At 46.5% G+C, this 24,217-nt stretch overlaps 1 protein-coding gene across 5 annotated transcripts in view; it reads right to left on the bottom strand.

The window, feature by feature from the left end:
- Nucleotides 1-24,217, bottom strand: part of Cacna1d (calcium voltage-gated channel subunit alpha1 D) — a 435,186-nt gene that overhangs the window by 5,224 nt on the left and 405,745 nt on the right. For 4 of the 5 annotated variants that reach the window (XM_035452228.1, XM_035452230.1, XM_035452229.1 and 1 more), the window contains 7 exons: nt 23,856-23,958; nt 22,169-22,270; nt 17,383-17,513; nt 4,413-4,526; nt 3,341-3,705; nt 2,605-2,631; nt 884-1,033 (listed from right to left, as the gene is read on the bottom strand). In XM_035452228.1, the coding sequence (XP_035308119.1) occupies nt 884-1,033; nt 2,605-2,631; nt 3,341-3,705; nt 4,413-4,526; nt 17,383-17,513; nt 22,169-22,270; nt 23,856-23,958 (992 nt within the window). The remainder of the gene's footprint in view (nt 1-883; nt 1,034-2,604; nt 2,632-3,340; nt 3,706-4,412; nt 4,527-17,382; nt 17,514-22,168; nt 22,271-23,855; nt 23,959-24,217) is intronic. The other variant, XM_035452232.1, reaches the window with a different exon arrangement.

The raw sequence follows: 24,217 nt of genomic DNA, 5'->3' as shown, positions 1-24,217 counted from the left end.
GAAGGCACACATGAGGTTTTGGGCAACAAGCCTTGACCTAGCCCTGACAAACCCTACCCTACTCCCTTTACAGTCAGTCCTGAGTAGTGGAAACTTCCAGGAAGAGAGCAAGGACCATCTGAGCAAACTGGAGCTTGTGATAAGCCATATGGTAGCTGTTTTCATGCCAGGTACAGGCCCAAAGCTGATGGCAATCACACAGACTTGTCAGCCTGACTACCCTTTATTTATCTCCTAGAGACCATTGTCCCAAGGACCTGCCTTCTTCAGGTACCTTGCACAGGACATGAAGCTTAGAGAATGCCATTGACATGCAAGCTCAGTAAAATGTGAAAAACGGGAGTGTGTGGGAGATTCCATGGTTGGGTTCTTGTTTAAGAAAATGAAAATGCTGGCCTGTTGCTGCTGTAAAAGTAGACTGAGGCTAGCAGAGGTGGCTATGAATCTCTAAGAGGGGGACCTGGGATGAACAAGCCCCAGAGTGGGATCCACCAGTCCATTTGGCTCCAAATTGTGAACATGGAAGTTGGGTGTTAGTAGGAGGTGGTGCACAGATAAGGGTCAGGCTGTGTCTCAGGTGCCAGACATGGCCTTACCATAGCACCATTTCAACTTTGTGGGCCCTCAACCTGATAAGATAGTGATGTGTGTAGATCAGGCAGGATGGTGGTAGGTGATTTTGTCTTCCTATACTGGCTGCAATGTCCTATACTGCCAGAGCCCTTGCTGAGGGTCTCAGAAGCCCCAGGTGAAATAAGACAAGCTCTAATTCATTCTTTAGTGTTTGGGGGAATCCTGAGTGTGGTCACCTGAGCACTGAGTGGGAGCAGAAAGAGTGGGGAAGGGCAGGTCTCCTGAGTTCAGCCCAGGCTGAACCCCTCACCTGCTCCAGGTGGGGGAGCTGTCGTCCTCACAGCACTCCTCGCTACTGAAATACTCTTGTTCCCCCAAGCAGTGGGGGTCTCTAAAGTAGCCATGTGTCTCAGGGTCTTCTCGGCAAATAGTTGGAAGCTGCTCATCTCCCGACTCAGACCTGCAGTTGGGAAAGAGATCTGAGAGCTTGAGACGGCGGCACCCAGATCCTCCAGTTCTCCCTCAGAGCACCTACTTCTTCCTACAAACTCCTGCCCACGACAATGTGACTACTCAGGTTCTGGTCAAGATGCTCTGTGCCCATGCACTAGTTATCTGTGTGTGTGCTTGTGGTCTCAGTATCTTGCACAGTGCTGGGGCCAAACCACTGTGCCTACAGACCTTGAGACCTAGACACAGAAGTAATTTGAGTTAGCACATGACAGAGCCATTCTGTAGTAGCACTGCGTTCTGTGGTCAGTAGTCCCCAGAAAAGACACTAGGTTCCCACGCTCACTCCTACCCACCGGGCTCCAGCCACTGTGACTTCTGGGACTGAAACCTCTGTCCTGCTGACTGAACTCTATCAAATGAGGCTACTGAAGGACTTTTGGCTTTTGTACCACAAGAAAACGTTGCTGGAAAATGTCTCCTGAGGTTTCCACAGGCTGCCCTGCCCCAGGTCAGCACAGTATTTCCATGAAGCTTGCCTCATCATGGCTTCAAGCTGCAGGAGTCCCAGTGGGCTTAGTGACATCAACCCAGAGCACCTCACTCACTCACTCCCTTGGGTCCAGGGCTGTGGTGACATTTTGTTTATGATCTAACAAATAAAGCTTGCCTGAAGATCATAGAAACAAACTGGCTAGCTACTAAAGAGTTCTTACCTCTACCAATGCTCAGACTGAAAGGGCAATCCTGTCCTCAGACTATCTCCAGACTGCATCTGTCTCCACTAAACCTCAGACTGCTCTGAGCTCCTCTATCTTCCCATCTTATATTCCTCTCTAGTGCTGGGATTAAAGGCATGGGATCCCAAGTGATGGGATCACCTTTGTGTGAGCTCTGTTTCTCTTTTAGACTGGATCAGTTTTGTGGAGCTCAAGGTGACCTTTAACTAACAGAGATCAGTCTGCTTTTGTCTCCTGAGTGCTGGGATTAAAGGTGTATACTACCACTGCCTGACCTCTATGGTTAACTAGTGTGTCTAGCTTTGCACTCTGACCTTCAGGCAAGCTTTACTTGTTAGATCATAAACAAAATGTCACCACAAAGGGCCTCCTGATCTTACTAGAAGCAACAAGCTTGGAGCCATTTCTTCTTTTGTCCCCAACAAAATGACCATACTACTCATAATTCAGCCAAGGTCAACTCAATGTATATAAGGATATCCCAGCACACACTGAGGGTTATGGGGAAGTTAACCTGAGGGGTCTGGTGTCTGATTTACAGGATGTCTGGGCTTTGTTTCTCTTAAGCCCATATGAGAATCTGGACACCCAAAGCAGCTAGACCTGCCCAGCTACACAGGGGCAGAAGACAGGGGGAAGACCAGAGGATACCAGTGCTTTCATGACAATAGCATCTAAATAAGTGGGAAATGCTCATTCATGAATGTAAGCTCTGGCATTCTGAAAAGCTATTAGGTGTCTTGGCTAAAAGGTGTTTTTTCCTTCCTTGGCACTGAGCAAAAGTAGTGGGTAGCAGGGCAGCAGGGCATTTAAAACAAAGACAGAGGCAATGAGCACCTACCTAATGTAAGTTTCATAATAGCGGGTTCTATCCAGGAAAGGCATACCATGGGAGGGAGGGAGAAGAGAAGAATTAAACATTTCCAAAAGCATCAAAAACACAGACATCAGCCCACCATCTGGAGTGGAAGTGGGCAAAATACAGTTTGCTGGCCACAAATGGGCTACTATCTGTTTTCATGTGGCCCACAGGCTTGGAAGAGATTTTACAGGGCAGAAAATGGAGTAAAAAGTAAAAAGAAGAGAGCCCTGCCATCCTTTCTAATTGTACACAGCTCAAACTTCAGCGTCTATGTGCACACACACAGCTCGATGGGAACGCAACTGCACTGCTACACCTATGAGTGCTGCCTCGCTGCTGCTTCCACCCCACTGTGCCAGTTAGGTTTGCGAAAGAGACAGAATGGTCCTCAAAAACTAAAATATTGTCCCTTTACAGAAGAAATTCACCAACCTCCCAGCCCAAAGCATGTCATAATTAACTGGGGAAAGTGGATTTTGTAGCAGCTGTTGTTTTAAGAGAACAACCCACAAAGCAGGATGGTGGACAGTGGGTGACCCCTTATGTAGTAGGCCCCTCCATGGACAATGTATGGAGAGTGAGCTGAGTGGCACTCAAGTTCAAATACAGATGTCTTCAGGGAATTACCATGTGCCAGAGCACAGGACAGAAGACTCGCCTTGCTCTGCAGAATGGAGGTGACAGGGCAGACATTGCATCACCTTTTCAAGGTTACCTTTTAATACCGGACCTTCTTTGAAGCTCTCGATCATGCTTGTACGAGTAATGCCCATTTTCAGACACGTGCTCAAGGCTCCCAATGCTGGGCCGCTTTCCGTGGGCAGCTTTGGACATATTGGCATTATTGAGATTGGCATTTGTTGAGGTGGGAACTTGCTTCCCTATGGAATTATGGTTATGATGGTTATGACACACCGAATTTCCTGCTGGAGGAAACAGCGGTTTCTCAGTATCACTTGCAGGTGGAATTGAAGGCCTTTGGACATGCAGGGGACGGTGGGTGGTATTGGTCTGCTGAAGGGAATCTCTCCTATCACTATTAACATGATTGACATGGTTTCCAAGCAGGGCACCATTTCTCTGCAAAATAATGGGAGACAACACCAGGTAATTTAACAAGTATTTGATGCAGGCTAGCTACGTTAGGTCATTTTTTTTTTTTTCTACATGAAACACAAATTCTAGGCAAGCTCCAGAGGATCCCTGTGAAACAGCCTGAGCGTCTCAGTGCTCATGTGAACACACTCATGTGGCAGTTGGCCCACCTGAAATGAGGAAGGTTACCAAGTCCTGAGCTGGGGAGCAAGTTCTCTGCTGCCCCTTGGGTATGTTCTTCCAGTCGCTCCAAGATGAGGTGACTTAAACCCAGCTGGCTTGGTGAGTAGCCCCAAGGTGGGGGTACTTGACATTTTCTCTGAGCCAAAGCTCAGGTTGAGGGCTGGCTGGCAGATCAAAGAACTGGGCTAGAGCAGAAGGAGGGCAGCGTAGACAGCTGCCCCAAAGACCCAGGATGTTCCTGTACTCTGCTCAGTTGGCTGTGGCCAAGCTGAGAAGCTGATGGCTGGGGATGGGGGGAAGCTCAGGAAAAGGGATGGTCTGGCCCACAAGAGGTGCTGCTCAATGGAGAGGTCCCAGGGTGGAGAGGGGCGGGTTGTGCAGCCCCTCTAGACCTTGCCACTGGTTTGTATTCTCCACAATCCTCTGCGGATCAGAACCAACCCAACCAAAGTCCTGCCCTAGTCTCTCCGTGTGGCCAGTGAGTAGCTAGCTAGGCGTGGAATAATTACTTTGAATACATCTTCTTCGTCTGCCTTTGAGTCTTCTGGCTCGTCATCTTGCAAGTCACAGGATATAGCCCGTCGGATTTCTGGCCCAATGTCATGCAGAGTCCTTAATCCCGCCTAGGTCAATGAAAATGGCAGAACAGGTTAGACATCAAGGGGTCCTGATTCAACCTGATGGAGCAGTGGGAAGGGAAGCCTTCTCCAAAGGTCAATCCAAGGAACTAATGTGACCTAGGGTGTTTGGGATGTGGTCAGGAGGTCACAATGGTACTAAGTTGGAGTGCTTAAAGCCTGTGATCAAGTAACTTCTTCTGCAAATACCCCTCCTACAGCATACTACCTGGCTACCAGTACTGAAGACTGTCATGGTCAAGAATGCATGCCCCTGACTGATTGACAGTCTTCAGAAAGGTTGTTTGCAGAGAACCACATCTGGAGCCCTGAACAGGTTGTTCTTAAAATAAATAAATAAATAAATAAAATGAGGAGACAAGAATTGCATGGCTGCATGGAGGCTGAGTTGCCTGGGTACAGGTTAGCCAGCAGCCATTGGGGCCACTGACTCCCCGTAAAGCATGGAACAGGTGAGTGACATCATACAGTGCAGTCACCAGACACTCAGATCACAAGGAAACATATCAACAGTCACACAGGCTTAGGTTGCTGTGCAGTGAGGCCACTGAAGTCATCAGGGCCCCTTAGCCTATAGTTCATGTGGACTGAGAACTCACCAGTGGAGGGATCAGGGTTCTGAAAGTCACACAATCAGAGGTCTTGCTATCATCTAAATTAAGGCAGTACAAGACCTACAGGTAACAGCCCTAGGCTCTACATTTCCCCACAGACCTTTCTGCTGGCCTTCTTCAGCCCAAGTGACCTGTTGGGACAGGCCTGGAAAGCCTCTGCACTGTCTACAGCTGTGCTGGGGAAACACTGTGAAGTGCACACAGCCTGAAGATAGGGAAAGGTAGAGTCACTAGCTCTAAGAAATTTGAATTTCAGCATTAATTTGAAGAAGGTCAAGATACTGACTTCAGACTAATGGGGGCTTCATCCTTCTCCACAGTTTCTCTCTGGTCTTAGGTCCTACCTCCAGTAAACAGGCAGCAATGGCAGCCGCCTGCAATCCAGGGGCCACTACAAGCTCACAAAGCACCTAAGGCACCAGCTGGGCAAGCATCCTTCAACATCTTGTGCTCTACCCTCATGGCCATTTGCAGAAGAAAGCTGTGCAGTTCTAGGTCCCTGGGTGGACACCACTTTCCTATACTTTCTCCTCAGCACCACACAGAAGGTGAGGAGCTATGGGGAGGACTGAGATAAAGAACAGTGTCTGTACCTGAGACACTCATGTGGTGGGTTAGATGCCAGGGAAAAGGGAAAGGGGAGGGGAGGCGGGAAAAGTGGGAAGGAGAGGGGTGGAAAGGAAGCAGAGTGGGGCTAAGCAGGCTGGAACCCTGGTGTGAGAATATTCAAACCTGGTCTTCTGCAGACACCAGTGCTGATAGTGGTTAACTCAGAATGTAAAGCTGTTCAGAATTTCTCAAGCAGCCACATCTGCAATATCATCTAGTTCATTAGATGGTTCTGCAAAAAAGGGTAGGTGGGCTGGTTTTATCCAAACCCATCCATGATTGGAGACTAGTGGCTCCTGCTTCATGAATTGTAGGGACAAAACTCATGCTAGGAGTCAAAGCTTTATGAGTCCTGCCTAGGAGTGCTAGGCAAAGGAACCTTAGTTCCTGGAGTAGGAGGCAAACACTCACATTCCTAACTAAAATTAAAAGCATAAGCATGACACCCTAAACTTATTATGCATCAAAAACATGGTTATGAAAATTTTCTAGTATCAATGGAGAGGAAGGAAAACACAGGCATATCCCAGCATCCCAAAAAAGTTCAGGATGCAGCCACAAAAGCTACTTCCTACTGTGCTGCCCTTGGTTTCTAGGCACTAATGCACATGTGATTTTGAGAGTACCTGCACATGCACGCATGCTCGAACACATACACATGCATGCACGCACACACGCACACATGCATTCATACATTGGTGTTCCCTCTCCCAAGATTCCTAAGTCCAGTCTATTTTCTAGGTCTGCAGCAGGCCCACCTCTATTCCTCAGAAATACCGTGAAGGTAACTCCAGTGTGTGTTGGCAGACAGTCTTACCCAGCACAGGTGCAGGCATGTGAAGAAAGGCCATACCCATTCACTCAGTTTTCTAGGGTGCAGTTATCAAGAGACAATAAACTTGATGAAAGTCCCCTTCTCTGACTTTGGGAGAAAGGTCTGTTACATATTTGAGGTTCAAACAAGATGAGACAAGGCTTGAAACACCTGCTGCTGTGTCCACAAAATAAACATGGGTTATAGTCATTGTGATCAACACTTCCAGGTAAACGGTATAAATCCATGCTTTTTTTTTTTTTTAAGGCACAGGGGCCAGGAACAGTCCCCCAGCTTGAACAAGAGTCTCACTGTCATTTAACTAACTGGACTAGGTGTGATTAAAAGAAATAGAAAACTATTTATTTGGATAATTTTTTTAACATCATCCTCTGTTGATGAGTTGACATTTCACTGAAATACACATGTAACAGTTGCATAATGAAAACAGAAACTATCTCCAGCACATCTTCAGAGTTACACAAGATTAGGGTTCAGTTGACGAGAATGGGCAGTAAACAGACACAGAACAGAGGGTTTGTTTGCAACATAAATCATGGAGAGGGTTGAGAGGTGGCTTGAGGTACCACTTCCCAAAACAAATAATGACAACATATTTATTAAAGAGACACCAAAGGAGGAGAGAAGGCATCCACTCTTCCCAGATGTGAAAGCAGAGGAGGGTTTGGAAATCATGATCCTAGTTTGCAAAGCACAGCTGGTAAGAGTGGGGCTGGCTCCGCTCTCTTGCGTAGGACCTGGGGGCAGGGGACCAACACAGAGGTTCTTAACTAGAATTGAAATGAAGCTTAAGCACAGCACCCTGAATTTATTACATATCACAAAACATGAGAATGAAAATTATTCTAGCACACATATCAAGCTAAAAGGTAGCTTAGGCTGTTCCAAAATCCCATAGGCACAGAACCCAGTCCCAGAAGTACAGACAACTACTTAAACCCTCAGAGAAATTACTTAGTTTTCACAACACTAAAATTTTTTCTTGAAAAAAAAAACACTTTACAATCAGTAAAATTTTCTAGTCTTTCATATTTTGTATAAGTATGTATCTCTATCAGCAAAAAATATTGTTTTAATTTGAAATGTGGTCATTAGCACTTAAATCCACACAAAGCCATATAAAGTCATTCCATTAACATCACAGTAGGGTTATGATTTTGAATAAACACAGAATTGCTATAAAATATAAACATTATTGGCTTGTTTTAAGATGTCCAATCTTACAAAATATTAAACAGGATCAAGCCTAGTTTCTGGTTGACTTTAAAATGCTAGCTGTTATCATAAATATTTGTTTAAAAAAGAAATGTTGGCGCTTAGCCTGTAGACTGTTTCTTTAAGTTTTAGACACCATTTAATTGGAATTTTATAGATATTTACTCTACTTAATGATGAATTCACCAAAAATAAATTCTCTCCAAACATTTCTGAAGCAACAGCATAAAGCAATGCCCTGCTGTGGATCAGGAGTGCCCACTGGTAAACCCATCCCTTGCTCACTCAGGGTGGACTGCCGTCTGTCTGGATGTATTTGAAAAGCTTTTGCCGACTGCTTTCCCCAACTAGCTCCCTGTGACATGCTAGCCATCTGCCAGCTCTCAGCTCCACAGCACACACACACACATACACACACACACACAGAGAGAAACACCCAGAAACCCACCCCAGACCTACGCTGTAGCAGTGAAGGAGAGAGAGGCGAGTCTCCAGGCAGCCATTGGAGAGACCCTCCATCTTCACAGTGTGGGCTCCTGCCAAGGAATGCTATCCTGGCATAGCCTGCTCCTCAACTCAGACACGTCTTATTCAGCCAAAGCCAGCTCTATGCAGTCACCTCGCTATAGCCAAGTTCTGGTTAATTGGGGGGGGCAGGATTTGGCCCACACTCAATGACAGAGGACAGCTTTAGCTTAGCTCTATTAGAAGACAGGGCTGGAGATTAAATTCTGATAGAATGAACAGGCTTATCTACAGGCTGTCCTCCGCCTCCTCTGCACACATGGGCACACCCCTTATTTTATCATTGCTTTCCTCCAGGGAAAATGCCATGGTGTGGCCTTTGTATCCATTGTGAACAGTTCTTCTGTTAGATAAAAAGGGTGAGAATCATGGGCACGATACCCCATTACTCATCTACAGAGAGCCCTCCTCTCCTTGAACAATCTGAGGTAACCTCAGACCATGAGTTACTGAGGGGTAGCCCTGGGCTGTAAAAGTGATGTGTGCCACCACACTCTGAAAGCTAAAGGGGAGATTTAAAAACTTTACTTACACAACCTAAGACTCTATCAGCAAAGGACTTGGACACCCATCTATTGAAATTCCACCTTGTTTTTTGCTGGGTACTGAAACAGGGCCTCACATATGCTAAGCAAGCACCACTGAGCTACACTCCCAACCCTCCCACCTCAATTCTTGGTTTAAGTTTAACATCAGAATCTAAAACATTCTTGCATGTTTCCTAAAAATGCAGGTAACATTATATAAAAACTAGGCTCCAAAAGTTTAGGCTCCTTTGATAGTCTCATATTCCTGTCATTGTGAGCCTACATACTGAGGATAAGCCAAGATCATATACAATCAGTTAAATAACATTCTGGAACCAGTTAAAGGCTCAACAAGGATACTTGAGCCCTACCTTTGTTCTTCCCAGAATGCAAAGTCAATCACTCTGTAGGGAGAGGGTGGTAACCGAGTCTCAACCACACACTATTATATCACTCCTACAGCAAAGAAATGACAAACGTCATCACACACACCCTCATTCTCACTTGTGCTACCCGGAGGTGGTGAGTATTTTGAACACATTTCTAACTGAACACTCACTAATTTAAACCATTGCTCTTCCAGATCAGTACAGATATGAGCTTGACCACACCCCCTTACCCTTGGCCTGAATTAGATGGACATGTGGACTGCATGGGCAGAGGAGAAGCAGAGGCATCCCAGTGCAGCTACACAGGAGGTCTCTTAAGCACAGATGGTCAGAACAAGAAAAGCACTTCTGCCTTTAAGGGGAACTTTGGGTCATCTCCCCAGAGTAATGTGTTTTAAGGTGTGGCTCATAGACCTCACGGCATCCTGAGACTCCTTCAGGGGTCCATGAGGTCATTGAGATTTGTATAATACCGGATGTCCCTGGTTTTGTACACTCTCACTCTCCCATGACTGTGCAGTGAGGGTTCCAAAGGCTGAGTGACACAGTGGTGTTACCACCACCCTGGCATCTTTGTGCTTACGTATTCTTGTGTTTATAAAATTAATCAGCTTTAATTTATAAATACGGATATACAAGGGTTCTGAATAGATTTTAAGAATAGGAAAGGCCCTAAGACCAAAGTGTTTGAGAACTGCTGACCAATCCACCCTCTAGAAAGCAACACTACAGTGACCACAGTGTCAGCTTTCTGCTTCTGATTCTCCTACATCTCTCCACCTCTGTCTGTCATGTGGCTTTTCTAAACTAGCCTTTGCCTCTTCCTCTCAAGGTCCAGTATTTCAGGCATGCATTACCATATCTGGTTGCCTTCAACACTTCACCATGGGTTGTTTCCCCACTATCCTAAAGAGCCAACTTTCTCAGGCCTAAGACATACCAAGGAGAGTAAGTTCACCCAGGTACCCATGCACCTGGGAACCCTATATTTTATTTACCAAGCTCCTTCCTGAAGCTAACTGAGCAGTGATATGTTAGGCTTGGAGGGATGCTAGGTGCATATTAGTAAGTAACATGCTATCATAATAAGAGCCTTTACTATTAGATCATTAAGGATGTTGAGACATAACGATGACATCTCTCAGTATAAACCAACCTCCCTCTTCCAGAAAGCTGTCCCAGTCATTCTGTGGACTAATTTTGAATTGGGTCCCTCTGTGACGTTTGGTGCTAAGAAGAACCTCCCACCTCCCACCCTACCTTTGCTTCCCTGTGATGATGCTGATCTCTGTCATATCTGACCCAGGAGCATCATGGATTCAGGCACTGGGTACCAGGTTTGTGCGTTTGTCTTTGAAGATTTTAGACATGAAATCGGCCTAGCCTTTTACCTCTTCCTCTCCACTGGATGCTTACTCTTTTGGCAGGGCTCTGGGAAAAAAATGACAGAGACTCCTGCAGTTTGTTAGGTGGCCTGGTTCCCTGTGTGTGGAAGCCAGGGGTGGTCCTTTCTGCTGTTGGCTGTCTTCCCTAAAGTAGCCTTGGCTGCTGACCAACCAACTCAGTTCCTTAGCAGCACAGCCAGGCCCAAAGGCTTGTAAGTCAGGCTTGTAAGCAAATGGACACAAATGGCTTCTATGAGTTTAGGTGATACATAGAAAAAGGCCTATACAACTCTACCCATTAGAATTACATGAGAATCTAGAAACAGAAGTGATACCAAGGCCAGGGTAGGGAGGGTAGGTCAGGGCAGCTGTGTGCCTAAGGGACAATCTTTTTTTTTTTTTTTTTTTTAACCCATTGTCTGCAAGGTTGGCCAGTTTTGCTCTCAGGAGTGATGTATGAATTCTCTTTACTACAGTGGCTACCCAGACACTGCCCAGTCTTCACAGTGGTGATTATAGAGGCCCTGCTAGAATGAGCATTAGCACGGTGGTTGCTGGAACATGGAGAAAAGTGGGGGAGGGGCCAGGCTGCTGGCCCCAACTGAGAGACTTGGATGCTAGAGGCAACAGCTGGGGTACAGCATTAATATCAGACATGAGTGGGCTTTGACCTCTCCCAAGGGACCAGGCATACCAGGGTGTATGTCTTGGCTCATACATTCCCACATCACCACCTATGGGGGGTCTGTAAGCCATGAGGATGGATAAAACCCACATGAGCTCCCAACCTCACTATTGTCTATTCATGAGTTTTAGATGGACCTGTCTCCATAGTGAGGTCAGGAGGTCCACCATGGTGTAGGAAGATCAAGCCACATGGCAAGGAACCTCTGTGGTCAAGGATAAATGTCATAGGCACAAAATGTCACTAGAGAAGGCCCCTCTGGGTTTACCTGGGATAGGTCTGAAGGAGGCCTGCTGCCCACAGGGGGCCTATCCATCTCAGCCTGGCCCTCAGGGTGGCTGCACCCCAGGATGCTTCCAGGAACACTCCCATCTGCCAGAACAGGACTGCAGAGTCCAGCTATCTTCCTCCTCACCATTCCTCCTCATCTGACTCTTCACCCCACCACTCATGTCATACACATACAAGTACCACATACACATGCGTGCACACATACCACTCCAGGATACACACTCCAGGCCAAGCAAAGAGGATCAGTGGATTGGAAACCCTTCCTCTTCCTCTTCCCCTACACCCCTTTTTTGGATTCTTCCCCCATACAATTTGCTTTTTGAATACTGACCCTCCTTGGCCATTCTGGGCATCTTGGGCAGATATCAGAGGTATAGACTTGACCCCTTCTGAGGATGGGTTTAGAATCTGAAAGCAATGCCTTCATCAACCAACATTTTGGGCACAAATCTGCTGTTGTTGCGTGTGAGAACGTGATCTGACAAGTTACCTGTTTGCATCTTTATGCATTGCCTAGTATCTTAAAAAAGGGGGGGGGGATTCCTCTCAATGGATGGCTACAGTACAGAACAGAAAAGAGATCAAACCAAACCAAGAATTTCTTAAAGTTCTGGTAGTAAACAGGCATATGATATTATTATTGTTGTAGTCTTAATAATAAGCAATTATACGTCCAAGGAGCTTTACAATCACTTAGCTATTCCTCACAACAGCCCTGTGAGGTAGGTCGACATTATTACCCCCATTTTACAGATGGGGAAACTGAGGCACAGAGAGGTTAAGTGTCTTGCCCAAGGTCACGCAGCAAGTGAATGCTGGAGCTGGGACTAGAACCCAGGTTCCCTGACTCCCAGTGTCCTTGAAACTAGACCATTCTGCTTCCAAAGAGGCATCCCAGACTGGCTCTGAGCGTGAGTTAAAGACAGACAATGTTAGATGAGGTTTGGGTGTGGTGGCGTTTCCCCGCAGACACGGTAAGATGGAACCTGAGGTTTGCCTGGTTGGTTTTGGCATGCGGGTGTATGTGTTAGTTTCAATGGGTGTATCTGAGCTTCCTGGCCTTCCACTTATTAGTGCATTCTGGACTAGGTCACTGCAGCAAGCAGGGCCGGGTGCCATTTAGGAGGTCATGACGTACTGGCATAGAAAAGGAACTCTGTCTGCTCAGTGCCAATCAGCCTGCCAGTCTTTGGGAGTTCGGGCAAACTAGGGATGCAGGACTTTGGGACGGAATCAGCTGCCCACCTTAGGCAGGTCTGCTTAGTTTTTAATATATATATATATGTATATATACATATCTATGTATATATAATTTAATTGTATTTATTTATTTATTTATTTTTTACTGGCCAGCATCAGCAAATTGTGTTCATTTCATTTCTCTGTGGGGCAGTTGCCCTTCTCCTTCGCTCTCTCTCCTCTGTCTCTCACTCACTCTGTCCCTTTCACTGAGTCTCTGGCTTGGAAGGGAAAACCATAACTCATATGTTCCCTTTCATGAAAAGGAGCCACCATGAGCAGTGTCCACAACAGGCAGCCATGGCTCCCCAGGTGAGCCACAGCCCCACTTCTGCCATCCGGAGGAGTGCCTTGCTCGGAAGGGGTCTCCCCGGGGCTTTAGGATTGCTCTTGCCTGCATTTCTCCTGAAATGCTGCGCCAGTAGGAATAAGCCCGAGTGTGAGTTTGCCCTTTCAAGGCCTTAACCACAAGCGCCTTCGGACTAACCAGCTTGGTGCGGTAGCTCAGGCAGAGAACTCTAAAGCATCCGTTCAAGCATCTGAAACAAATGAATCAGCCAGTGAAATCCCATCTGTTAGCATCTGTTCTCCTCTTACACTAAAAAAGGAAAACATATATATGTATATATATAAAAGAGCAGTGCTACAGCTTTGGATGGAATCATACTTCTAAACAAAACAAAACAAAAACAAAAACAAAAACAAAAACAAAAACAAAAAAAACCTCACTGCCTTCCAGACTAAGACGACAGGACTAACAGGATCTCACATAGGTCCGCTCTCTGGGAGGGACCTGTTTTCCTGTCTTTGTGCATCGTGCCTATCTGAGAAGGCCACAGTGAAGAACACTGAAGACTAAAACTAATGACTACTTTCTTTCATACCACCCACACCTCCCAACCACCCTGTTTGTGGCCAAGGCACAGATGTTAATGCCACTCAACCTAAATACCTAATCCTGCAGAGCTATACATTTTGGGCTCCTTAAATCCAACTTCTAAACAGATACAAAACTAGCTGCCTGGGATTCCCTTTGGTTTGCTTGGGTGGCTTCTCATATGGGTGCATGGAGGACAAAAGACTTGAATGTTAAAGCAAAGAGAAAAGAAAACTTTTCCCACTTTGGGATCTTTTGTTGTCAGCGAGACAACTGGACAATGGGAGCGTGCAGCTGCACAGAAGCCTTCGTCTGGAGCTTCACTAGGCCCTTCTAGTTGCATTACTATGTGCAGGGAAGGGGACTGAGAATTTCTGTGGCTGTGTGGCTGTGTTCCTTTATTTCTTTGTTCCTTGTGGAAACCTGCAGGTCGCTCGGATGTAGCAACATGGATGAAGAGCAAATGCTGAGTCAAACTGAAGGGAATACGTATATGTCAGATGAGCAAGAGAAAACCAAAAGGCTGGACGCAGCTTCTCTCTGGCTCCCATCATAGAAGGGCTAGAGAGAAGTTTAGTTTTAATGATGAAGATGAAGGGATGGAGTGGGCAGATGGAAAGTGCACACTCATTCAGACCACAGAGGCCAGAGGACACAGGTGCCCAGCTCCTTCCCATGCAGAGGTAGGAACACCTTCAGTCATCACCCACCACAGGGAAGGTTAATACTACACTTGGCCTGAACACAAGGAGCTCAGGCTGAGCCCATGGGGTTCAAACCACAGTGCGTCTGTGTGCCCTTGAGAGCCATGACATGGAATGGGGGTGCAGAGCTTGGGTGCCAGTTCTGAGAGCTCTTCAGACAGACCTCACTCTGCAGGCCAGCACGCACAAGCTTGGCTGTTCACTTCTGCCCACACAGTAATACCACACTCCACTGCAACCAGCCTGGGAGCCACGCCCTGTGGTACCCTGTCGCCAGAGTCTGATGCTCGCTATTCAACCAGCCAAGGCCACCCTCAGCAGCCAGCAGTCTCAAAGGTGTGTCTTCCTCCTAGCTGCAGTCAGCTGCCTTCCTCCCACAACCAATCCCAGTTCCCTACTGCTACATCACCCATGATATTTCATAACGCAGAAAAGGAGCCCTCCTTATGCACTAATTAAATGTAGAATAACAAATCACATTTAAAGCCATTTCTATAGCAGAGGAAGCCAAAAATGTAATTAGAATTATCCATCAAGGAGACAAACATTTTCTATTTTTAATGCTTGTTTCAGAATCAAATGCCTTTTCAGAATTTAACTGTCAAGATTATTAACACAACTTAATTTTCTATGCTGTGTACTTAATATAAATTACAGCCCTAGCCTCAATTCTCAATAGAACCATGGGAAAACATATTTGTTTCATCTAACTACACATATTTGACTTCTACCAATGAAATGAAACTCTTTAAGTAATAAAAATGAAAAGTCTTAAACAGGAGAAAACCCTCAACATTATTTTAACAAAATGTGGTTGTTCTCACCCAGAACCTTTATGGCACACTGTTAGCACCATCTAAACCTTCAGCTCAAGGCTCAGTAAACTCCATATGCAAATGTGGTGACTATTTAAGCAACGTGTTGTTTATGGCTATTTCAGAATACCAAAACATGCATCCAGCCACCAGAGCAAGCCTTGGGGCTTCAGAAAAGGTCTTAACCCACCCCAGCCACCCCCACCCTGCAGCATACATCCAAATGTTTACATATATACCCTCTGCTGGAACCTGAGGAGTCTTCACTCAGAGATAAACTGACTGCTACAAACTGTGACATAAGCTGTGGCAGAGACCAATTCCCTGCAGAATGCCGAGCTTTGATCCCGCCAACTAGAGTTCTAGAGCAGTAAGACATTCTGGGTAGGCAGAGTGTACCCACCAAACTCAGAAACCCAGCCAGCCTCTCCTCTGGGGTGGAAGGTCATGTAAGGAGACAAGCTTCTTCAGCACACGCCAATGCTCTCTGCTGGTGGCCAACCTAGTCATGCTGCCGCCAGGAATATATAAACCAGGGACCTACTCAAATTTGCAAACTCAGCTTTTTAGCTTTTGTCATTATAGGCTACTTGTGACTATAATCTTAGAGTCACAGCTGTCACTTTTGCAAACCAGATCAACAGGAGGTGAGAGAACTTAAATCGAAGTCTATGACCAGAGATGGCAGCAAGTCAGATGGCTGTGCCTGTAACTCACTGAGCTCCCAAAAGGTAAAGTGATCAGGGACCAAAAGAACACAGACTGGCTTGAACAAGTGTGGCTGTTCACCTGCCCCACCAGCAAGATACTTGCCCAACCCCTAGGACCTCACCATGAGTCACAGCTGGTCACTGTCTGCAAGGTCATCTACTAACCTGTGATAACAAACACTCTACATTCCTCATTCACCATTATCCTTACTCATACTCTTTCTCACAGCAAGATCACAGTCAGGCCTTAGCTTCCAGTTATCCCTTTGAACACACAACAATGCTGAGTATATGTTTCAGGAACAAAGTGCAGAACTGTTCCATGTTGAACCTTATCAACACCCACAAGGCCACATTTAAGAACTGTGAGAACAGGCACATAGAAGTAATTTTCATGTAAACTTTTTTAAAAAGCAAGGCAAATGTCTTTATTTGTGATGGACTGAAGGTACTCCAGGTAGCACAACAGCAGGATTTCATGACAGCTTCCATACTTCTCTTTTCTCTGCTGTTAGCATCTGTCTCCAGCCCTCTTTAAACACAACCAGCCCCCAAACTACCTTCTCTCACTCTTTTCCTGCAAGTTCTAGCATGACTCCTTGTCTCTCCATGCCTGCTTCCTACCCAGAGCTCTGGACATCTTTAGGATTCTATTTTCTTTGGATGCCTGAACCCTGATTGGCCTGGTAGGGACAATTGAGTGTGTGTGAGTGTGTGTGTGTGTGTGTGTGTGTGTGTCCTGGAGGAAGGGAGATGGGTCAGAGGCTGGCCTATGTGTGTAGCACTTGCACAGCAAGCCTTGCTGCCATTGGGAGACAGCACACAGAGATAGACACGCCACACACACACACACACACACACACACACACACACACACACACACACACACACACAGAGAGAGAGAGAGAGAGAGAGAGAGAGAGAGAGAGAACATACTAGAGAGTGATGGATGTTATTGAAATGGACCAAAAACCAACAAGCCGTGGGGTAAGAAACAAACAGAAACAAAACAAAGCACTTGCGCTCAGATGGAAAGCTGTTCACTGGGCAGCTGGACCCTGTGCCCAGGGCTATGGGAAGGGGAGCCTGCCTAGAGGATGCTGCCTTTGGAGAAGACCCAGGCGGCTAGAGTGTGAGGTGAGCAGTCACTCCTTTCCCTTCATGGCTGTCTTGGGGGCCTTGCACTCAGACCAGATGGTGGCAGGTGCCAGGTTCAATAGAGAAGACAAGAAGAGGGGGAAGTACTTACCTTGTGGCTCAGAAATGGCTAGTCCACAGTGGGGTGTGTGTGTGCAGTATCTCAGTTTAAACAAAATCCTTGTGGCACTGCTCAACCATGAATAGTCAGCTCTCTAGTATTTCAAATTAAAGCTGGTGACATTGTTAGTGAAAAGAGAGAACAGAACAAGAGGACAATTCACCTGTAGGGCAATCGTGGTGTTCTTCGTGGGGTACTTCCCCACCAGTCCTTGTTCTTTCCGTTTCTTGAATTTCCTAAAGTAGTCCTGTATCAGGAAAGTGGCATAGAACTTCCCCACGGTTACCTCATCATCTAAACGGAGAGACCAGACACAGCTCTCCCGAATCAGCACATTTGGACCAAGAGCCTAAACCCTCACTTCTGGCTGGGGCAGGGGAGGGGCGGGACAGTGCACAAAAGGCACTGGGCTCTCAGTCTATAATACAGGTTGCTCGGTCTAGCAAGAAGCAAAGCTTTGCAAAGCAGTTAAGGCTCAAAGTTAGAGTCAGTTAAATAAACTGATCCTCAAAGTTGCAGAAAGTAATGTATATTTATCACGAGTTTAAGAGAGTAGTGTATTAGTAACGATATGAAGCGCCACCTTGGTTATTTACTTAAAATAAACATTCCAAAACAGAAAGGCCTTGCAGGCCACACTTTCCACCCTGTGCATAGAGATTTGCATGTGTAATTACCAAAAGCATCAAATGCAATTAAGCATCCAAATCCCTATGTCACAAGATGGAGACCTAGAAAGGTGACGGATGAGCTTGGAAGGAGAGGAAGGTCAGAACAGAGACTGCAGCTCCAGATCTCACACGCTCCCCCATTCTTTGCCAATAAACTCCGAGACCATTTCTTGGTTTGAAATTCAGAACTGCTGGATTTCTGCATTGCAATGACAGCTCCAGCTAACCTCAGCACCGAGCAGGCTAAATGTCTGCTCTGTTCAGAAACAACCTTCAGCATGTATCACTTGGGAATCAGAACTCTGCTGACAACTTTGAAGGTGATGCATGAGGCAGAATAGAGGCTCTGACTGTCTCCCAGTAAACCATGGTGGACCATGTAAGTGTATCCTGTGCCCCATACCCCAAGGTTGATGCCACCACATCTATAAGGCACTGTGAGGTCTTCTGGGTAGAGAGTGGCAAAGCTACAGTAGCAGCTGAGCTTGTGTGTGGGGGCTGTGTTGGGGATGATAGGCCATCTGACAGGACCTGCAAAGTCTGGGAAGAGGAACAGCTGTGGGTACTTGGGCTTCTGGTCAAGCTGGTCTTGCAAGAGCCACATGGATTGGGGGTAAGAGGATCAACCTGTGTGAACTTGTATTCTCCGCTATAAAACGGAGCTCCATCTCAGAAGAACTGAGGATGCAGACGAGAAGGTATATAAAGCATTCAAACCCTGGTATGGGCTAATGTCAAGCACCCTACAATTACAAGTCATCAGTCACTACTGTTTCAAACCCAGCCAACAGTATCATTTACTGAAATGGATGCTAGAGCATAGGAGGCTCAGGGTCACTGGGACCCACTGAATCTACTAATTCAATGTTGGTGGAGTTATTTTAGTGCTCATTTGTGAGATGTAGCTGATTTATGGTTCCCACCCAGAGACTGCTGGGGCACTTTGGGCAGCTTCTCCAGCCTCTCCTGCCAGAAGTTGCACAGAATTATCTTGCAGGCTGTTTTGGGGCTGGCCTTATATTCCTCCTGAGCCCAAGCCAAGGAAGCCCTGGTGTGGTGGAAGGACTGCTGAAGAAAACTGAGGGATCTGTGTTACATCTGAAATCATAGTCCCTGACTGGCTACCAGTACATCTACACCATCCAGAGAGACACCATCCAAAGGAAAGCAAGCCAAGCTATCCTGGTCTGCAAAGTTCACCTTTGTTCCATCTCCAGTTTCGGTCCACTCTATCCATCAGCTATAGCTAGACACCAAGACTGGGTATCTGGGGAGCAGCGTCTAAGGCCAGCCATGATCCTTGTGGGTCTCAACTTCTACATAACAATTCTGCTCACCCTTCTAAGATAGGTAGAGGTCATATGACTGGACCAGGTCAACTGTCCAGGACCTGAGCCCAAGGCCCTCTCCTCCTCCAACCCTACCTCTCTACAGAGAGCCTGGCTGTGGCCATACCCAACACCTGCTTTTCTTTGAGCTGCCTTTCCAGTCTTTCCTAGCTCTTTCCTTGTAGGCCAGTGGCTGCTGGGCCAGGGTATCCACAGAGCCCACAATCTCCGCCACCTTCAACAACGCAGATGTCTTTTGTATTTCAAGGTTCCATAAGCCCTGAGATACTCCCTGACTCAACGTACAGGCTCATTTTACTCTACACCAGGCTGTCTCTAGTAAAGAAGTGCTGGCCATCCTTTCTCTTCCACTCTACAGCAGCAGGGCAGGACTCAAAGATGACCTGATTATCACCACTGAGATAAATCAGTACTGAGAGCCTAGGCCTGAACAAGAGTTCTAAAGAACAAGATAAGCTAAAGCCTGAGAAGAACAGAAAAGGAACAGAGAGAAGCAATGCATGTGGTGAGGCCATCTGGACTTGGTAGAAGACAGAGGGGACCAAGGAACCAGAGAGATGGCCCAAGGATGAGTACTCAAAGGCGGGAGGATCTCTGAGGGAGAGGAGCTTCTAAAGAGAAAGGGAAATCCATGAACTAGCAGAGATGACAAGAGGGTACTGAGAACCCAGGTGAGATTCCAGGCTGAGACATCTCAGCCTCATGACAGGAATGGCGAGACTGCAGGCAAAGAGTAGAGAAAAAGATGCTCCCAGGATGTCCTCCACAGCTGGCTCCTGACATCATCTTTCCATCAAGCTCGTGATGAGCAGTGGCAGCTCATGTCACATCCCAGCAACAAAGCTGCCCAGACAAGTAACTTGCTCAGCTCCCTTCACCAGCTACGAGGTCACCTGAGCTCCCTCAGGGCACAGGCTGACCACTCACTCTGCTGCTCTCTAACCACACTATACTGTGGGAGACACTAACACCTGGAACAACCATCTCTGTTTGTCCCAAGGGATGTATCATGGTGTCATTTCTTAAGTGTGCCACCATGAAGGAAAGGTTGGGAACCACTGGTCTACTGGGAGATAAGAGGAAAAATTGACAGGCAAATGATGAATACAGATACTAAAAACCAACACAGAGCTATCCACTGAGGCCTGAAGGCCACTGCTGTTTGGTCTCCTTTGGTGGCAAATGTGATTGTATGAGATGTAAACTAGATAGGCAGGTGATACACTGGGCATAGGAACAGATACTACAGAAACATCTGGATCATTCTACCTCTTCCTAAGACTCTAGTTCTTTCCTCTCAGGTATCATAATGCCTCTAGCTGCTGCTGGGGAACAGATTGACACCTACCCCAAACCCTGAAAAGAAACACAGAGAAGTACTAGGTTCTAGAAGTGGGGCACATATTCATCCTTCATGAGAAGCTTAGCAGAGATCAGTAGATCAGTTTTTCAAAGGAAGGGAGTTTAGATCATAAGCCAAATTCTGAACTTTTTTTTCCTAGTAAGATGAAAAGAAATTGAGTGTCATAGTGATGCAAATGACAATCTTCAAGCATACCTTGTGTGAGGGGAGGGCTATTTCTGTGGGCATTAGATGGATCACAATGAAGGTTTAAAGAGGCAGAGTTGGAACAAGAGAAGTGAGGGTCTCAGGCTAGTGTGTATGGAAGGTTTACATAGACAGGCACAGCCTACTATTCTGAAGCATGCATCTGTATTTCAAGAAACAATGTAGGGGAATCCAGTTGGCAAGAGATAACTCTGATTCCATGCCACCACCCTAAAACAGAATTGCTTCAGAATATTCTGAGAGTTGAAAGGGATGGAGGCTGCAGAGAAAGCTCAAGCGTAGTGTTACGACAGTTTAAAAAGCGGTTCATCTAAGCCATGCGACCACTTGGATGTGCAGCTGAAAGGAAAAAACGGAAACCAAGAGGAGTTTTAAAAGTGCAGAATCAGGTCTGGGGAGCCAGGGGTCTTGAGGTGGGAATCCCTTCCCCCCGCGCTTTGGTCATTTTTTTTCTGAGCTATTTTCCCAGAGATGAGCCAGTGGTTAGGCCAGCTATGTGTAGCCTGAATCCCTAATGAAAGCCACTAAGAAGCAGAACTGGCTAATACATGACTCCCTCTGTCCCCCAGGAGCCACAGGCTGTCACTTTCTGCGTGCTGGATTCAGCTTCTGAATCTGAACCACGCGCCATCTGATCATAGTTCTATTTGTTTTAAAACATACCAGGTGTTTATCATCCAGGTCAGGGTTAGCTAGACTGCTGGAGAGGCGGGGGCACTGGATAATCAGATTCTGCACTTTTAAAGCTTGAAACAAAACAGTTGGAAAATAACCATCTCACTTCTATGTCCACATGTATTTAAACAAAAATAAACACTATATATATAATATATAAAGATATTATATATATGTAAATTTTAAATGTTTAGTCAGTTAATAGTGATAAATAACAAAAGGAAATAAGCATGCTTGTTAGTTCTACCTCTAGATTGCCATTAAAGGGCAGTCTTTGTAACTACAGTAGTTAAGTTCAGTCTTCTTAAAATTATTTTAGAGGTATTCTTTCCTAAAAACTACCCATTTCTCTTAAGACATTTAAAACTGCAAACTAGATTTAAGTAGTTCTTTGGGGGCTGTGAGAGCTGTCATATTCTTTCCCACCAATTTCTCTACTGATAGCAAAAACCCTGCTCTAGCCACATGGGGTCTAGACTCCTCCCCGCTGAAGCCCCTCTGTCTTGGCTGTCTTCGTTATCACCCCAAATATTTCCATGGGAAGCCAAAGGGCTCCTTCAGCTGTGGGGCTCACATTCTACAGTTTGGTAAAGCATTCCACAATCCCACTCTGGGCTGTCTGCAGGTGCTGCTACTGACTAACTCCTTGGATAGAGAACTACTTAGGAAGTAGATCACACTGACCACCAGCTGGAGGGACAACTTGGTCAAGTAGCTTCATGCTTGTCTTCTTCCAGATCTTCTTGATCACAGCTCGGAGTTCTTCATTAGCTTGCTCCAAGTTCCCTGAACCCAAAAGGCAAAGCGGGGTATGTGGACACGGCATGACAAGCCTTGCTTCTATGGCCCAGAGCTCTCTTCTGCCCCTCACTATGTTGCTGGGTCCCTGGCTTGCCTTACCAATAGAGCTTTTCCCCCACTCAGCTCTCCACAGTGAGTGCCAAATGCTTTTCCTACATTCAGAAATCTTACCAAGCACATGCAACTGGAGAACCTGCCACTGGCCATGTCTCACCTGGGCATTAAAGAACTACCCTCCTCTCCCATAGCACCCTGCCCAGATAGCACCTGTGCTCCTCCCTTGGCTCCCAGACTAGAGGGCAACTGCCTCTGCTACTCCCTTCTCCTTCTCTTTCTCCCCCTCCTCGTCCTCCTGTTCTTTCCCCTCCTCCATCTCCCCTCCTCCTCTTCCTTTTCTCCTCCCTCTCCTCCCCATATGCCCTTCTACTCCCCCTCCTCTCTCTCTTCCCCTCTTCCTTCTTTTATACTACCCCCTCCCCTTCTTGCTCCTCTCCATCTCCCTCCTCCCTGTCTTCCTTTTCTTGCTCCTACTCCTTCCTGTCTCCCTCCTCCATTATACCCCAAATCCTGCCTTTGTTCTTGCAGATCCAGGCTAAACTTTACCTGAAGAAAACTCACCTCAGGCCCTACTGTAGGCACTCACCATGACCTCAACCATGACTTCTCCCTATATGCCTTTTCTACAGATACATCAACATGAAGGACCATCCTACCTTCTAGAACCCTTAACAATGTGTGGTTGTGGCATAAGAGGCATATGTTAGGACAGAGGAGGCTGACTTTGCTGAGCAGAGCTCCAGTGCTGTGAAGAACACCTGTCCTCAGACTAAATGCCTGCCTACTGTCTTCTCCCACCTCCCTTCTTGCCTCTACTTGCCAGCCTGTGCAGCACTTTGCTTCCCATGCCACCAGGAGCGAAACCCAGAGGCACATTCCCCTGCCTGCTTAGCCAAGTTTGAGCAGGGCTGAGTGTGGCATGATAAAGAGTCCAGCTGAGATGTGAACCTGCTAGTATGTCCCACATTCTAACCACGTGTACATGTGGTATGTGTGTGCACAGTGGCCTCTGCACCATTTACTTCACCTGCTTAAAACCTTCCCTGGTGTCTTTCTTTGTATGTGGCTCCTTTTTACAAACAAAGAAGTTACTGCTTGGAAGGGCGAGTTACCTCCCTGATGGTGTTGGTGAAGGGCAGCTGGAATCATCTCTACGCCCAATACCCTGCCTGTTTCTCCTGCAGTATAGTAATCAGTGTAATGAGTCAACTTCAAATATTACAGAACAAAGCAAAGTAGAAATGAAAAAACAGAAGGGATGGGGTAGTCAACTGGCCAGACAGAGATATTCTTCCTGTATTCATCACCCTTTCCTGAGGCATCCCACTCATTAAGAGGAAGCCCAGAAAGGAAAACCAGTGAGTGAGTGAGTGAGTGAGTGTGTGTGTGTGTGTGTGTGTGTGTGTGTGTGTGTGTGTGTGTGTGTGTGTGTGTGTGTGTGTGTGTGTGTGTATGTAATGTCTCCTCCCTCTCAAGCTACCTGTCCTGCTTCTTGCTTCCAGGGAGTGCTCACCTTCAGTCTTGATCTTGAGAGCCGTCCGGACCAAAGCAAACAGGGTTGCATTGAACATGACTGTCCCATCACTGTTGAGAGGCATGTTCATGGCAACTAATCTCTGTAGATGAAAAAGAGCACCTCAGGAGAATGCAAATGTCCTATGAGAGCCATATCCCTTTTTGATATTCATTTTTTGTTTATGCTTCATTCATGTTCTAGTCTACCACCCTCACTTCAACTCGACAGCCATCTCTGAGATGGTTAATTATAGGTATCAATGTAATTAGTATAGGGGCTGCCCGATATTGGGTTAACTATCATTTCTAGGTAGGTCTATAAGGGTGCTCACATTGAGGGCTGAGTAATGCAGATGCCTG

Source organism: Cricetulus griseus (genome assembly GCF_003668045.3).
Source record: "Cricetulus griseus strain 17A/GY chromosome 1 unlocalized genomic scaffold, alternate assembly CriGri-PICRH-1.0 chr1_1, whole genome shotgun sequence".
Lineage (NCBI taxonomy): Eukaryota > Metazoa > Chordata > Mammalia > Rodentia > Cricetidae > Cricetulus > Cricetulus griseus.
Note: the sequence above shows the minus strand (reverse complement) of the source record. Positions and strands in the feature narration are given on the sequence as shown.